This window comes from Macaca thibetana, chromosome 8, assembly GCF_024542745.1.
Source record: "Macaca thibetana thibetana isolate TM-01 chromosome 8, ASM2454274v1, whole genome shotgun sequence".
Lineage (NCBI taxonomy): Eukaryota > Metazoa > Chordata > Mammalia > Primates > Cercopithecidae > Macaca > Macaca thibetana.
Window position 1 is genome coordinate 138,093,753 of NC_065585.1, and position 17,843 is coordinate 138,111,595.

The window sequence follows — 17,843 nt, forward strand, 5'->3', positions numbered from 1 at the left end:
GAATCTTACATGGTTTTAACTCTAGATGTTCAATCTGGGTCTTTTTTTTTTCTTTTCTTTCTTTTTTTTTTTTTTTTTTTTTTTTTACATTTTCCATGTCTCAACATGTTCCGTTATCAGCTGATTGAGAACAGGGCATACAATTCTGATAACAGTTTTAATGTTGGTGTTCACTGATTCAAAATTCTGTTTTATTTCTGGCTCATTTTTCATTTATTGAGTTTTCTTCTTCTTATGGACATCTTCTTACTTTTTTGCATGCTTAGTACTTTTTGATTGGATGCCAGACACGGTGAATCTCACTTTGACAGGTGCTGAATATTTTTGTATTCTCATAAATACTCTTGAACATTCTTTCACTGGGGTTTGGTTGAGTATTTTCGGAACAGTTTGATCCTTACAGACACTACTTTTTAAGGCCGAATGTAGGTTGAAACACGAAAGATGTTGCTTCTTTCTTAGTAGTAAGCTTGATTTGCATTTAACAATTCTTGTCATAGTTTTGCGAAAATTTGTATATGGTTGAATTCTTCTAGCGTTTAAAATGGCAAAGGCCCGGCCAGGCGCGGTGGCTCACGCCTGTAATCCCAGCACTTTGGGAGGCCGAGGTGGGCGGATCATGAGGTCAGGAGATCGAGACCATCCTGGCTAACACGGTGAAACCCCGTCTCTACTAAAAATACAAAAATTAGCCAGGCATCGTGGCGGGCGCCTGTAGTCCCAGCTACTCGGGAGGCTGAGGCAGGAGAATGGCCTGAACCTGGGAGGCGGAGCTTGCAGTGAGCCAAGATCGAGTCACTGCACTCCAGCCTGGGTGACAGAGCAATACTCCACCTCAGGAAAAAAAAAAAAAAAAAAAAAAAAAAAAAGAAAATATAGGACCACATGAGGATTAACTAGTGAGGTCAAAATGTAACACTATAAGATTATTTCATAATTCACACTAGTAAATACACATGATGCTTCTCAAAAGTCGTTTACATAGTCAAAATCATTTTGCAACAACATTTTTATTTTCTCAATTGTCAAGAGCTTCTAATGTCTTTCACGTGCTAGTCAAAATCTTTTGAACATCCAGTCCATAGGTTTCAAATCCATTTGCCAACTAGTTGCTTACCTAGTTTCTGACTTTGCTGCAGTCTCTCCTGCAGTGTTTCTGCTGTTATATGAATTTGCCTGGAGAGCTTGAAACATTTTTTTAAAACTATGTTATAGTTGTGCCCTCAGTTCTACCTAAGAAAACATCGTAAGTCTCCCCAATCCATATATCCCTGTTATTATAACAAAGCTCCATTGTGAACACTGTAGATCAAATGATGCCTGATCATCATCTCTTTTGATGTGAGCCACATTTTCATATGAAAGAGCTTTTTGTCATGCTTGAAAGTAGAGATTCTGAATCCATGATATGCAAGCTCTACCACCAATTCTTAGCAGTTATGTGTCATGGAAGTGACTTGATCTCCCTGCAGCATGCTTTTTGTTTGTTTAAAATGGGCATAATAATAGTACTTACTCATATACACTCTTAATATATACAAACTACTTAGAACAGTGTCTAGCACATAGTATGTGTTGTACAAGTATTTCCAGTTATAAGGCAGAAATAATGAAGTAGACTTAATATTGCTAAGTGAAAAATTAGGATGTCCTTCTCCTTTACTTCCATTACAACTATGCTAGCATTTTAATAATAGCGTTGACTCTGATACCCTTTACAAATATTGTTTCTGAAATTGGGATGTGTTAAAATCTCTGTATACTATGAAAATTGTATTATTTCCCTAACATTTGCATGGTGCTTTAGAGTTGGGAAAATCAACTTAAAAGTCCTGACATGTATGGAACGCTTAACCTGTGCCAAGTGCCCTGACGTTTTGTGATATCTTTTTACAATTTTCTGTAATAAACCCACGAGTAAGTTTTACTTTTCATTCCCCTTTTTAAGCTATGGAAACTAAGGTCTAAGTAATTTGTCCAACGTTACAAAATCAGTTTCTGGAGCAGAAACCCAAATCTATCTCATGCCAGGTCTGATGACTGTAACTCACTGTGCCGTATACTTTTATATAAATTCTTGCTACAATGACTTCCCCCATATCAATTTATCTTTCCTTTCTTATTTGGCCAGATCTTGCCCTTTCCCACCTGTAAGTATATTTACAACCCACTTCCTCATTGAGTTCTTCTCAGTCAGTTCCTATTACTTCCCATAGTAATGCTTTCTATGAGGTCCTTCTCTTTCACGGTCGTTCCTCATCCTGGAGAATGAGACTTTTTGAAAATAGAAGGCATTCAGTGACTGCCACCTCCTGGGAGGTCCTCATTGCTTTTGTCATAAATGCTTCCTCAGCACCTTCTCCTTTTACAGATTGGCCCGCATTCAGAGAGCCAGTAAAGAGAAGCAATGTCAGGTTACAAGATTTGAAAATCTGATTTTTTAATGTGATCCTGAAAATTATATAACCCGATTTTTCTAATCCTTCCCAAAGCCAGGAGAGAGAGTGGGGTGAAGAACTTTCAGCAGCAAATAGTCCAAAGCAAACACATCTGATGTCGTTGGTTTACATAGGAAGTGCACATCATGAAGGAATTTGGAGTTATATTGCCTTAAGCTACCAGTAGACTACTAGGCAGGCAAAGTGTAAAGAAATGGACAGGAACCCTAAGGGACCCAGATTCCAAATGAAAGTTCACTGATTGTACACATGCTGTTAAAAATGCTGCCGTTCCTTTGATGAATTTCAAACTTCTTTTTGATAGCCTTGTCTCATGTAGTAATGAATATTAATGTTGTATTTTATTGTAGTATCGTACTTTCACTTTTCTTGTGGGAAGATATTTAATATGACATCCACTTAATTATTGAAACAGCTGGGTTAAAGGTTTGACATGATAGCCCAATTAAGTCACTGAATTGTGACCATATGTATTTGCCAAATTGAGTGTTACGGAGAGAATTTTCATGTGCATATTTAGAATGGCAGCCTATGTTTCAAGTTTCGAGCCCTGGTGTGCAAACTTGGCTTCATGAGGTCTGATGGAAACCTGCCATGAGAGGAAAGAAATGTTTCCAGAACTCTTTCAAGAAATCCTTTCACATTACCAAATGTCTGCGTTGGGCGCAGAATTCCCATCACCTAAATAAGTGTTGCTTTCTTGAAGCATCTATGGGAAAGAGTGCAAATGGCTCAGGAAATACAGAGAATTAAAAGTAGAGTTTATGTCAACTCAGTATTTACTAAATTCTTCATGTGTATTTATTACTTGTGGGAGTCATAAAGGGACATGCATAATCTTCAGGCAAACTGGTTAAAAATTTAGTTAAAATGAAATTGGCAGAAATGACATTGGGTTGAATTTACTTGCTTTTAAATTAGTTTTTCTCAGCCACTGAATTATCATATTTTGGTAATTTTTGTGTCTGTGTCTTAAATCTTTGCATAGACCTATCAACAATTCCATCAATATTTTACAATTTGTAAGCTTTTTGATTTCATTCGTAAAATTGCTGATAGATTTATAATACTATGTCCATGTTGTATTTGTTAGTGTTTGCAACTAGAAGAAAATATTCTAATTTATTTTTAATTATTTCTATTTATTTGTTCACATTGTTCCCATTAAAATTTTTGCAAAACTTCTTAAAAAGAAAATTCGTTGAAGATGAAAACCCCCAATTCCTAAATCGTAAATTTATAACAAATTCCTTTAAACCTTAAATGGTAGATTTAATCATTTATTTCCATTTCCTAAGTTATTTTGCTTCCAAAATCCTTAAATTAATTTTAAGCCTCTGATACTTATTTACACTTTTTGCCAAGTATGGAAATAAAGTGACTAAAATTATACATTATTTATTGATTCATTGCTTCTAAAATAACATTTTGTTCAGCTGAATTTTGAAAAACTTTTTTTCCTATTCCCACTAAGCTGATGAGCTATGTGAATTTTAGTTATTGTATATATGTATAGGAAAATATATGATCTACTTTATAATATATTAATATTTATATACAAAGATAAAAAGATTCAATTCCAACCTGGAATGATTCAAGGCCCTCAGAACTATTAACGGCTGTTTACAATAAAATCTGATAGAGTCATATAAAGAACAGATATTTGGAAACCTGTTATCTCATTCAATCTTGACACCTTCCCCTGTAAAATAAATACTGATGGGAAAACATTTTCAGTAAATAAGCAGAACTGATAAATGTAAAAGAAGAGACCTAAAGGCCATTCTCCTTTCCATTACAATCCTTGTCAATTGAAAAAGAGCAGCTTGCAAAGACTGTGTCTGATGTGTGTTTTTCAAATTCTTTTATAATTAAGTGTCGAGATGTTAAAGACAAAAATCTGTAGACAAGAGAAAAAAGCAAACCGTTAAAGTGGTCAAAGATGCCCCAGAAGTAGACGTCCTCTTTATCCTCTGTAACGCCACTGGGCTGTTGCTGGAGCTGATGGCCGTTGCTGTTACAGCAAATGCTCACTTCATGTACTCAGTAGGTTCTGGGAAAATGTGGCTCTAACAAAAACAACATATGACAAAACCAATTTTCCCACAGGCTAATTGATATAAACAAAAGTAAAGTTCCTATGGCATATTACTCGCCGTGCGAAACATGACCAAAATTCTAAATATTAAAGATCAAAACACTTCTAACATTGAACACTGACATAGATGTGAGCTATACATTCATTTAAGAAAGATTAATAAAAACAAGTAAAATAGTTTATCCAATTATTTGAGTTTTGAGTTGTGGGTGGCCAGAGTTGTCTCAGCAGCTCAGGGTGCCAGGTGGGCACCAGCCCTGGATAGGGTACCCTACCATGGCAGGGTCACAAACACACACACACACACACACAGACAGGGACTCAGGACACGTGCCAATGAACCTAACATGCAAACATGCACATCTTTGGGATATGGAGGAAACTAGACATACCTCATGCAGACATGGAAAGAACAGACAGTGACCCTGGTCAGGAATCTATTTATTTTTCTCATCCATGTTGTAATGAAATAGTGGTGATGACAACAGTGCTATTTGAGGGTCTGCTGTAAAATAAAAGCCTGCAACGGCACCTGGAAAAGGATCATTTACGTCAGATACAATGGGAAATGCAATTTCATCAAAAGAAAGGCATGCTCTCCATTGATGTCTAGTTTTTTCTTTGACATCTGCTACTTCTAACATCTGCCTTAATTTCTCCCGATGAAAAATACCTTTCCTAAATTGATGAAATTGAACGTAATAAATAGTTTTCATATTCAATTTTATGGGAGTAGCTGTCTGTTGGAAGTTTGAAGACATGGGTGTTTACAAATATTTCTTTTCAGAAACTTTGGGGAGACTCTTGTATTCAATAATGATATTTTCCCTTCAAAAATATGCAAGTCAGTACGTTTCTACACTGCTGGAAAATACCATTGCACAGTACAATGGTAAAAATTTTGGAGGGCTCCAGTTCTCTTTAAATTTACTCAATATACTGTAGATAATAAAGTGTGAGACTTGACCGTAACAACAGTATCTTGAGATATGTTACACGCAGTCATGTGTCACTTAACAGCAGGGATGCATTCCGAGAAATGCATCCTTAGGCGATTTTGTCCCTGTGCAAACATCACAGAGTGCACTTACACAAACCCAAGTTTTGCAGCCTGCTACACACCTAGGATGTATTATGGTGTAGCCTAGTGCTCCTAGGGTACAGACCTGTACAGCATGTGGCTATACTGAATACTGTAGGCAACTGGAACATAATAGTAAGTATATGTGTCTGTAAGCATAGAAAAAATACAATAATAAAACAGTATTAAAAATTTAAAAAGTTATACTCGTATAGGACATTTACCGGGAATAGAGCTTGTGGGGCTGGAAGTTGCTCTGGTAGAGTCAGTGCATGAGTGAGGCATGAATGTGAAGGCCTAGGACAGGACCATGTACTATTGTAGACTTCATAAACACTGTAGACTTAGAGTATACTAAATGTGTAAAAACACATTTTTCTTTTTTAATCATAAAGTAAGCTTAGTGTAACCTTACTTCATAAACTTCTTTTTCATTTTTAAGCATTTGACTCTTCTGTGATAATATCTAGCTGAAAACACAAATATTGCACAGTTGTACAAAACATTTATATTGTTATTCTATAAGAGTTTCTCTATTTACAATGTATACATTTTTACTTTTTAAACTGTATTCATTAAAAAGTAAGACGCACACGCACTAGCCTAGGCCTGCACAGGGTCATCTCCTCCACCTTCACGTCTTGTTGCACCAGAAGGTCTTCGGGGCAAGGACAGGTATGGAGCTTTCATCTCCTAGAATAACAACGCTTCCTTCTGGAATCCTTCCTGAAGGGCCTATGGTTGTTTTACAGTTAAATCGTTATTTTTTTTTTTTTTAGTAGAAGCAGCACACTCTGAAATAATGATAAAAAGTATAGTATAGTAAATACAAAAACCAGCAACAGTTGTTCATTATTATCATCAAGCATATGTAGTGAACCTAATTATATGTGCTATACATTTGGATGACTGGCAGCTCAGGTGGTTTGTTCACACTGGCGTCACCACAAACGTGCGTCGCACCTGGCATTACCACATTGTGATGGCTACAACATCAGTAGGCCATCATCTCCTGGGACCGACGTTGTGTATGAGGCCTATCATTGAGCTGTCGTCAGGCAGCTCACAACCATATATTACTGTAGAATGTTCCAATGATCTTTCTACACGATAATCATTTACATTATTCATACCAAAGTTAATTGAAAAAAATAATTTCAGGCTCTTTTAACAGAAAAAATGTATAGCAGAGTCGCTCTGACTAAGTTCCATTTCCAGAGTGGTTCATTTGGATTTTCCGTGCATGACAATGACTGGTCATTGTGGTTCTCTTTAGCAGGCTTATTTGATGGATTTCCATTGATACCCCTTGTCTTTGGGGAACAATTATCTAGACACCTTCTGTTGGAAAATGTGTGCCTTCTAAGAAGAATTAGCAGTAACAGTTAAAAATAATAATGACCCTAAGAAGACATGATGATTTATTTTAAATATTCCTGGACATTAAAGAAAAACATCAAAAATCTTTTTGTCACACATTTCCTTTTTTTATCACTGTTTCTCACTCTTCCCATTTATGGTGGCTATTCAGCCTGCGTCTTTGACCGTAAGAGCTCTCGGCTCAGCTGATGGACACGGCATTCTGGTCATAAGCTGAAGGGCTGCCCTGATAAAATGGAAAGTTTTTGTTCCTTATAAATGTCACTTTTAATATACTATAAATAGCACAGATTTTTGCTTTATGGATAGTGAATGTGGAATTAAATTCAGAATTTTCTTATTTAAAAAGACAACAAAAATGGTTGTAGACAATATTGAACTATTTTCTGTTGTATTTTTAAACAGATTTTTGTAGACTGCTCTCAGAAATTATTTCTTAAAAACTAGAACTGAAAAAACTTTATGTAAATAGAGATTTCATAAACATGTCAATAATATTCAATATCTAAGCACTGGTATTTATTTCCTAAGTATTTCTACATAGCTCAGTTTGTACTTAAGTAATATCATGATAAATAAAAAATAACTTTAGAAATAGCTGAGATTCCTTTCTCACATTCTAAAAAAGTTCTATGTTTTTCAGTTTAAAAACTAATAAAACAGAAAATATTGTTCTGCATTATACCAATACATTAAAATACACCCTGATGCCAATGCAAAGACAATGGATATGGACATAACATAGTTTCTGTTCAGTTGGAAATATATTTTTATTTGGAAATCTTTTTATTTCCCCACTAGTAAGTTTCATAGCTTATTTGAATACAAATAGTAGCAGCTAATTTACTGATGACATACTAAATTTAAACCATAGATACGGAGACAATAGCCCACAATGATGAATTTCATCCATTCAACTGAATGGTGCACCAGTTAAGTTCAAAATCATGTTCTATGAGTATGGAATGGAGTTTCAAGTCGATTGATTTAGACAGAGAATCATATCAAGGAAAAAGTCAGAGGATCAAAAAGAACAGAGTCAATACCCCATTATTGAAATCATCAATGAAAAGAGTCAAACTCTGTAAATTGTTTGAAAAGATTTATTCTGAGTCAAATATGAGTGGCCAATGGCCCATGACACAGCCCTCAGGAGGTCCTGAGAACAACTGCCCAAGGTGATTGAGCCACAACTTAGTTTTATACATTGTAGGGAGACATAAGACATCGATCAATACACATAAGACGTACATTAGTTCGGTCTGGAAAGGCAGGACAACTAGAAGTGGGAGCTTCCAAGTCATAGGTAGAGTCAAAGGTTATTTGTTTGTTTTTGTTTTTGTTTTTTGAGACAGAGTCTCACTCTGTCACCCAGGCTGGAGTGCAGTGGCGCGATCTCAGCTCACTGCAACCTCCGTCTCCCAGGTTCATGCCATTCTCCTGCCTCAGCTTCCCGAATAGCTGGGACTAGAGGCACCTGCCACCATGCCCGGCTATTTTTTTTTGTATGTTTGGTAAAGACGGGGTTTCACCATGTTAGCCAGGATGGTCTTAATCTACTGACCTCATGATCTGCTCCGTCTACCTCGGCCTCCCAAAGTGCTGGGACGACAGGCATGAGCCACCGTTCCCGGCCAGGGTTTTTTTTCTTTTTTCATATTGGAAATTAATTGAAAGAGTTAAGTTATTGTCTAAAGACATGGAATCAATAGAAAGGAATGTCTCGGTTAGAATAAAGGGTTGCAGAGACCAATGTTTTTATCATGCATAGAAAGCCTCCAGGTAGCAGGTTTCCGAAAACAAGATCGCCTGTGTTTCTTTTCGGAAGTAAGGAGCTTCTTCTATCGGTAATTCCAAAAGGGAAGAGGGTATAATGAGGCATGTCTGGCTCCCCGAACTAGTTTTTCAGGTTAACCTTGGAATCACCCTGGCTGAGAGGATGTGTCCATTCAGATGGTTGACAGGCTTTGACTTTTATTCTTGGTTTGCAAAATGCAAGTGAATTCAGTATTTGTGTTGTCAAAACTTAGCACTGAAACTTACTTTTGAATCAGACACTATAAATGGACAGAGCCTGGCTGTGGGCCTGGAATACAGTAGTGGAACCCTTTTTTATGCATTGATGGATGAATGCATGAGATTTCTAATTTATTATTTAATTCAATTGCTTATCCATCAAATGTTGATTGAGCATTGGGTAATGATGTGTAACAGACACCGTACCGGTCCTGGAAGCATAAAAATAAATAGGGTATGAGTATTCACTCTTGCAGTGTTTCTGATACTGCTGTTTTAGATTTCTGTAGTCTACTGTGTCTGGCTGCTGACACTGATATCTGGTTGCTCACTATAGGAGTATGTAGAATTTCATGACTACAAAAATATAATCTAGACATTATCTGGAACACTGAATAAAAGCAGGACTATATTTTCCTCTCAACAAAATGCATTTATTTGCACTTTATAATGTTTATAAAAGTGCTATACTGCAGATATTCTAAAACCAGAAGACATTTTCTCAGTTTAATTTTTAGGAACAATTAATATTTTTCTGATACTAGAGATTTTCTCATTTTAATAATTCAAAAATGGTGTCTGTTTTGTGTTATAAGTGGCTCTCCATAGAAAATTTAACTTGTTTTTTCTCCTTTCTTTTCTCTTTCCAATAGTTTTACCTAGCCACACTTGTGGAAATCCTGGAGAAATCCTGAAAGGTGTTCTCCACGGAACGAGATTCAACATAGGAGACAAAATCCGATACAGCTGCCTCTCTGGCTACATCTTGGAAGGCCATGCCATCCTGACCTGCATTGTTAGCCCAGGAAATGGTGCATCGTGGGACTTCCCAGCTCCCTTTTGCAGAGGTACAGTGCTACAAGGGGGCTGGTGAGCAAACTCCAGGGCAGGGCAATGGCTTTGGAGCTGCTTTTATAAAAGTTTCCACTTAAATGAAAAGATGACATGTTGGGATGACTCTCACTATGTCAGCTCATTCTGCTCCTGAAAGCAATATTGCATGTTATTACTATGTAAGAAATAACATGTAACATGTAATATTTAATATTACGTGTTATTAGTATGTAAGTAATAACATGTAATGTGTCATAATAATATATAATATTACATGTTATAATATGAAAGAAATCATGATTGGACCACATAAGGTCAATAGCAAGTTTAGGACTTGTGATATGGTTTGGTTATGTCCTCACCCAAATCTTATCTTGAACTGTAACTCCCACAATTCCCACATGTTGTGGGAGGAACCTCGTGGAAGGTAATTTAATCACAGGGGCAGGTGTTTCCTGTGCCATTCTCATCATAGCAAATAAGTCTCATGAGATCTGATGGTTTCAGAAAGAGGAGTTCCCCTGCACAAGCTTTCCCTTTGCCTGCTGCCATCCATGTAAGACATGACTTGTTCCTCCTTGCCTTCTGCTATGATTGTGAGGCTTCCCCAGCCACTTGGAACTGTTAGTCTATTAAACTTCTTTCTTTTGTAAATTGTCCAGGCTCAGGTATGTCTTTATCAGCAGTGTGGAAAGGAACTAATACAGTAGATTGGTACCAGGAGTGGGGTACTCCTGAAAAGATACCAAAAGATGTGGAAGCAACTTTGGAACTGGATAATAGGCAGAGGTTAGAACAGTTTGGAAGGCTCAGAAGAAGACAGGAAAATGTGGGAAAGTTTGGAACTCTCTAGAGACTTGTTGGATGACTTTGACCAAAATGCTGATAATGATAGGGACAATGAAATCTAGGCTGAGGTAGTCTCAGATGGAGATAAGAAACTTGTTGGGAACTGGGCCACAGGTGACTCTTGTTATGTTTTAGCAAAGATACTGGCAGCATTTTGCCCCTGCCCTAGAGAGCTGTGGAACTTTGAACTTGGGAGAGATGATTTGGGGTATCTGGCAGAAGAAATTTCTAAGCAGCAAAGCATTCAAGAGGTGACTTGGGTGCTGTAAAGGCATTCAGTTTTATAAGGGAAGCAGAGCATAAAAGTTCATGAACTTTGCAACCTGACAATGTGATAGAAAAGAAAATCCCATTTTCCAAGGAGAAATTCAAGCCAACTGTGGAAATTTGCATAAGTAATGAGAAGCCAAATGTTAATCCCCAAGACAATGGGGAAAATGTCTCCAGGGCATGTCAGAGGTCTTCACAGTAGCTCCTCCCATCACAGGCCTGGAGGCCTAGGAGAAAAAAGTGGTTTTGCAGGCCAGACCAAGGGTCCCCATGCTGTGTACAGCCTAGAGACTTGGAGCCCTACATCTTAGCTGTTCCAGCTGTGGCTGAAAGGAGCAACACAGAGATCAGGCTGTGGCTTCAGAGGATGTAAGCCTCAAGCCCTGGCAGCTTACACGTGGTGTTGAGCCTGCAAATGTGTAGAAGTCAAGAATTTGGGTTTGGGAACCTCTGCTTAGATTTCAGAAGATGTATGGAAATTCCTGGATGTCCAGATAGGAGTTTGCTATGGAGGGTGGGCAGTGGGGGCGGCTCATGGAGAACCTTTGCTAGGGCAGTGCAGAAGGGAAATGTTGGGTCAGAGCTCCCCCACGGAGTCCCTACTGGGGCACTGCCTAGTTGAGCTGTGAGAAAAGGGCCACCATCCTTCAGATGCCAGAATGGTAGATCCACTGACACTTTGCATCGTGTACCTGGAAAAGCTGCAGACACTTAATGCCAGCCCATGAAAGCAGCCAGGAGGGAAGCTGTACTCTTCAAAGCCACAGGGGCATAGTTGCCCAAGGGTGTGGGAACTCACCTCTTACATCAGCATGACCTGAAAGTGAGACACAAAGTCAAAGGAAATCATTTTGGAGCTTTAAGATTTGACTGTCTGCTGGGCGCGGTGGCTCACGCCTGTAATCCCAGCACTTTGGGAGGCCGAGACGGGCGGATCACGAGGTCAGGAGATCGAGACCATCCTGGCTAACACGGTGAAACCCCGTCTCTACTAAAAAATACAAAAAACTAGCCGGGCGAGGTGGCGGGCGCCTGTAGTCCCAGCTACTCGGGAGGCTGAGGCAGGAGAATGGCGTGAACCCGGGAGGCGGAACTTGCAGTGAGCTGAGATCCGGCCACTGCACTCCAGCCTGGGCGACAGAGCGAGACTCCGTCTCCAAAAAAAAAAAAAAAAAAAAAAAAAAAAAAATTGACTGTCCTGCTGGGTTTTGTACTTGCATAGGGCCTATAGACCCTTTGTTTTGGCCAATTTCTCCCATTTTTGAAAGGCTGTATTTACCCAATTCCTGTACCAGCATTATGTCTAGGAAGTAACTAGCTTGCATTTTATTTTACAGGCTTATAGGAGGAAGGGACTTGCCTTGTCTCAGATAAGACTTTAGAATGTGGACTTTTGAGTTAATGCTGAAATAAGCTAAGACTTTAGGGGACTGTTGGGAAGGCATGGTTGGTTTTGAAATGTGAGGACATGAGATTTGGGTGGGGCCAGGAACAAAATGATATGGTTTCACTGTGTCCCCACCAAAATCTCATCTTGAATTGCAACTCCCACAATTCTCACATGTTGTGGGAGGAAACCACTGGGAGGTAATCGAATCATGGAGGCAGTTCTTTCCGTGCTGTTCTTGTGATAGTAAATAAGTCTCTCAAGATCTGATGGTTTTAAAAATGGGAGTTTCTCTGCACAAGCTGACTTTGCCTGCTGCTATGCATGTGAGACGTGGCCTAGTCCTCCTTGCCTTCCACCATGATTGTAAGGCTTCCCCAGCCACATAGAACTGTACGTCCATTAAACCTCTTTCTTTTGTAAATTGTGCAGTCTTGGGTATGCATTATCACCAGCGTGAAAACAGACTAATTCAACTTATTATTATATCCCCCAAATATCCAAAATTGTTTTCATTGTATTTTTCAATCTTCAGGGATTTCTGCCTGTTTTCATCATCTCTTGTTGCAGGATTCGAAGATTTGATGCCATTGTTTATGTCCTTCTAGCCCTGTTGCCTCCGTTTTATCTTTTGTTACTAAAAATTACAAACACTCCTTGACCATTTACTGTGTATATTTTAAGAACTCTTTCAACACTCTCAGACTTCTCAGATAAGGTGATTGTAAGTTAGTGCCCTCTTCCAAGTGCCATTGTCACATTTCAGAGCAAGATGAGAATTCCTTTACCTGGAGCACTGCTATTCTCACATTTTCCAAAAATATTATTTTACTGTTCCAATGACTTTAGAAAAGAGCATACTTCAACTCTTAGGTTTTGACTTTCCTAAGAAAAACTCATCTTTTGAGTACAAAATTAAAAGCATAGGTAACATTTATTGAGGTTTTAATGAGATGCCAGAAAAAGTGCTAAACACTTCACTTGGATTATACCATTTAACTCTCATAACAAGCCACAAATGTAGTAATTATTAACACTCATTTAAAAGGTAAAGAAATAGAGTTTTAATTTCCAAAAGATTCCAGAGATAGCAAATGTTAAGACCCAAACATAAATCTGGCTTTTAATCTATGCTTGAATGCATGTCAATTCACAGCCTCCACTGCAAGTCATCATGTGACATTATATTATTTCCTTCAGTATGCTTTTAGTTTATCCTTTGCTAGTTATTGCATATTTGCCTATTTTTTTCTTTTTTTGTAAAATGTTATAGTCTTATGAGATCTACTTGATGCTTGTTATATTCGTAATGGCATATGATGACCACGACTACTACTACCACCACCCCACAAGGTAGTATATATTGTCCACTTATTCTAAGCCAGCCATTACGTTAGCAAATTTAATCTTCATAAGTAGGCATTTTATTAAAGATTCATATCATAGATGGGGAATCTGGATGTTAGGTAGGAAAAGTGACTTTCTCAAGGTGTTCCTGCTAATAGATGTTAGAGTTGGGATTAATCATATTCAAATTATTCCTCTGTCGTAGACAAATTCATGGGATGATGACTTCCTCCTCTAGATGTCCATTATTTCTTCTAAAATGCTCATTTTCTCTGCACATTCCTGAAGTTTATTATGTCCCTTTTCATTTTTTTCTTATTATTATTAATTACTTTTCATCTTTATGTTGTCAAAACAGTGGTGGCCTCAAAATCTAAACCTATATCCCATTTCCCTTGCTTTCCACAGATTTTTCTCAAGTAATTGATCTCACTTAAGGACAGTCCCATTGGGCATCCTAAATATATTCTTTCTTCTTCCTTATTTGTACCATTATTTCCATTACATTCTCACTCTCAGAAAAAAAAATCAAAGTGACTCTGGCTTTGTTCTCTTTATTTACTGTATAATAGATCATGTAGATCTCAAGTCATGCTCTTTGTTTCCTTTCAAAGTGTCTCTGCCTTACTTCCATTTCTACATATACTGTACTATTTTAGTTATTTATTTCCCTTCTCAACCAGACTGGCTTCAAGTTTGTTGAATGGGCCCCCATGTCTAGAATGTCAGTTGTCATCTGTATTAGTTCATTCTCATGCTACTATGAAGAAATACCTGAGACTGGGTAATTTATAAAGAAAAGAGGTTAATTGACTCACAGTTCCACATGGCTGTGGAGGCCTCAGGAAACTTACAATCATGATGGAAGGCACCTCTTCACAGGGCAGCAGGAGCGAGAAGTGCAGAGTGAAGAGGGGAAGCCCCTTATAAAACCACTAGATCTCATGAGAACTCACTCACTATCACAAGAACAGCATGGAGGACCCACCCCCTGATCTAACCTCCTCCCACAAGGTCTCTCCCAAACACATGGGAGGGGATTAGAATTCAGATTACAATTCAAGGTGAGATTTTCAGTGGGGACACAGCCAAACCAAATCATCATTCTACTTTCTACTCCTGACTCACTCTCTCCTAACATCCATCTTCATCCCAACCTTTCTTTTGTCAGCCAAACCACTTTGGTGACTCAACAAGAATAAAGTACAAACCTACAACATGGCTTCCTATATGCTCCTTACCTCATCGTAACTAAATGGTGCAATTCCACCTGGTAGTGTACCCAACATGAGTGTAAAGCTCTTCACTCTACAAAGCTGTGTTTTTCCGTGGCTAACCTATCCTGGCTGGCCTTAGAACTATCTGCTTCTCTGTGTTCCTCAACATCATGTGGTTAGCTTGCTATCTGTCATGGTGGGACTACACCATAAGAATTGGGCAAACACTGCAAAGCAGGTTTTCAGTTTGTTTGTTTGTTTGTTTGTTGTTTGGTTGGTATTTAGGGAATTCGCTCAGCAGCATACCACACCATGCCACATTCCAAACTTTTGCTCAGGTTTTTACACTGCCACAGAGTCTCCCTGTCGTCTCCCTACAGCCATAAATCTTACTCATTTGTCAACTTCAAACTTACGTCTAAATTTTGGCTTGTCATTGCAACCCCTTCTTACCATTTCTTTAAGGAAAAAACAAAAGCCCCTTGGTCTCTCAGATAGCATGTATCTGATTGCGATTTTATATTTTGAAATGTCGTCTTAAAGGTGTTAACTTGTAAATTCCCAGGAGATAAGATACCACCAGTAAAAGTGTGAGTGGCAGTATCCTTAGTTCCTTGTGACATTAAAACTTGGCCTATGTCATGAGTATTTTCCTTCATTGTTTACTGCTTTTTTGCTCACATATCCTCCAATGGTTTTCTTCTCAATTGGAGGATCTTTAACATTTCCATAATCATATCTGTAGTCAAAGTTGGCATAACAATGAGCTAAGTGTCTTTCCGATGCTGCCACCAATGTAGTCAATTCCAATGAGATCAATGTGCTTTCATCACAGGAAACATTGTTCTTCTGTATTATAGATTATTAAATTTACATTTAAATTTTGCTTTTTTCAATATGTGGTCTAGTATGATTTCAAAGGGCATTCAATTACCTATTATTTTATAAAACAAATTTGAATGATGTAGCACAGTTTCTCATGGATTTGGATAACTGGATTATAAAGAAAAAATGATCTAATTCTTGTAAATGTGTAAATGTGACATATTTATGAGAGATAGAAATTTCAGCCATATGGAGTGAGATAATTCACATGAATGAAATGAGTATATATTCTGCTTCCCCAAAGTCCTATTAATACTTATTTATTTGCAGAAATTGGTTGAAGAGTTAGTTTTTTTATAGAGTTCCTAACAGTAGCATGACTGTCTCCTACAATGATCTTTTGTCAGTGTTATAAAAGTTTATCATTTATTCAAACTGGCAAGATTTTCCCTGAATAACGACACCTAAATGTATTATATATGTAGCCATGATGTTCTTTAAAGAAAAAGGTGTAACTGTATATTTAATTAATATAAAATAATTAGCATAGAATTAAATGAGAAGTCAGTCACCTTTGCTTAGAACTGTGTCCCTTAAACAGGGAACAAGCATCACATTACATAAAAAATGAGACCTCACAATTTCTTTTTCTGGAGAGGTAATCTTTCAGTTATTCATTATTCTTGAGTCTTTCAACTTAATATCTGTATCTTTCTTAATTCACCTTATTCATTGTATATTATTGCCATGTTCTGCCAGTCCTTCAAAGGATTTACTGTTTCATTTCTTACAGGCATGATGTCTGTCTAGGGGAAAAATATGAAAAAAGAGAAGAAGCAACTAGATAGTTTCAACGACAAATGCTTTTGTCTCTTGATTTAAGTGCCTTCTTAATTTGCTTTATGTTTCCTATACTTTATTATTGAGTCATAAATTATTAAATCATAATGGTAGAGCCTAGGATAGATTATACATTACTTTGAGTTCTGGGTACTACAGGGAAATAGAGGATCCAATCCAAAACAAAGGTATTCTTCCCGATTGGAAAACATGGAAGATGGTCCACTGTCTGGATTTTGGATAGGGGCATACAAGAAGGTAGAAAGGAAGTAGGTAAATATTTGTATTCAGAAAATCCTCCTCCATGAGAAAGCTAACATCTGACCCAGAACACTTCCCAGGGAGAGGGTGCGTTTCTTCATGGGAGCTCACATCCATGGGAAATTTACAGTCTCAACATCTCTTGCGGCCCCGTCGGTGTCCCCTTTTACTCCATTGCTCCAATTCTGAATCTTAGTTTTGTGAGTATTAGTCTGATCTTACCCCGGCTGCCTAATTCTACCTATGTAATCACCGAGGCATCAGGCCATTTGAACTCAGGCCAAATGGCTGAGCTAGGCCATTTGAGCAGCCAGGCCTAGCTCAGCCCAATCGTACTTCAGACAGAGATTCATGCTCCCTCTCACCGGAACACCACCTTTTTAACATGCTTTTATTTATTCTATGATAGAACACTTTGTTTTAGCAAACCTTACTTAAAAAAACAATTCTCAACAGCATTGCAGAGCTGAGATCCCTGAAGTCATACTCTGGAAGTTCCCAATCACAAGCTGTCATAAGCGACATCTGTTTATGTATGCTGCACTTCACAGAGTGGCCTGCAGTAGCATCCTCTGTGCAACTCCAATGAACCACCTTGGGAAGGCATCCAGAAGTCACATTTATGTGATGTCTCCTTGGGAATAGGCTGAGGCCCCTAAATGCAAGATCCTGCTTGTGCCTCAAAGAACCTTAAGAAATGGGCAGGGAAAATATGATTATTTCTGTAATAAGGGTGAAAAAATAAAGTCTCAAATTGACTTGACCTCTGATTTAAATTTCTGATTTGGACATTGTAACAAGTCAGCTATAGTTTGAGTGGTCTCTTTCCAACTTTACTAGCATTTAAGTTAAGTAACATATGAACATGGTTAAAGAATTTAGTAATAAAGAAAGTTTTACCGTGAAAACTTCCGTCAGCATATCCATATTCTTATGCCATAGAATCAATAACATTTAACCATTTCTGGTTTTCTGTCAT

The 17,843-nt window shown here is 37.9% G+C and overlaps 1 protein-coding gene across 1 annotated transcript in view; it reads left to right on the forward strand.

Annotated features, from left to right (window-relative positions):
* CSMD1 (CUB and Sushi multiple domains 1) overlaps window positions 1-17,843 on the forward strand; it is a 2,043,790-nt gene that overhangs the window by 959,861 nt on the left and 1,066,086 nt on the right. Inside the window, 1 exon segment of the mRNA XM_050802644.1 lies at window positions 9,688-9,882. Coding sequence (XP_050658601.1) covers window positions 9,688-9,882 — 195 coding nt within the window.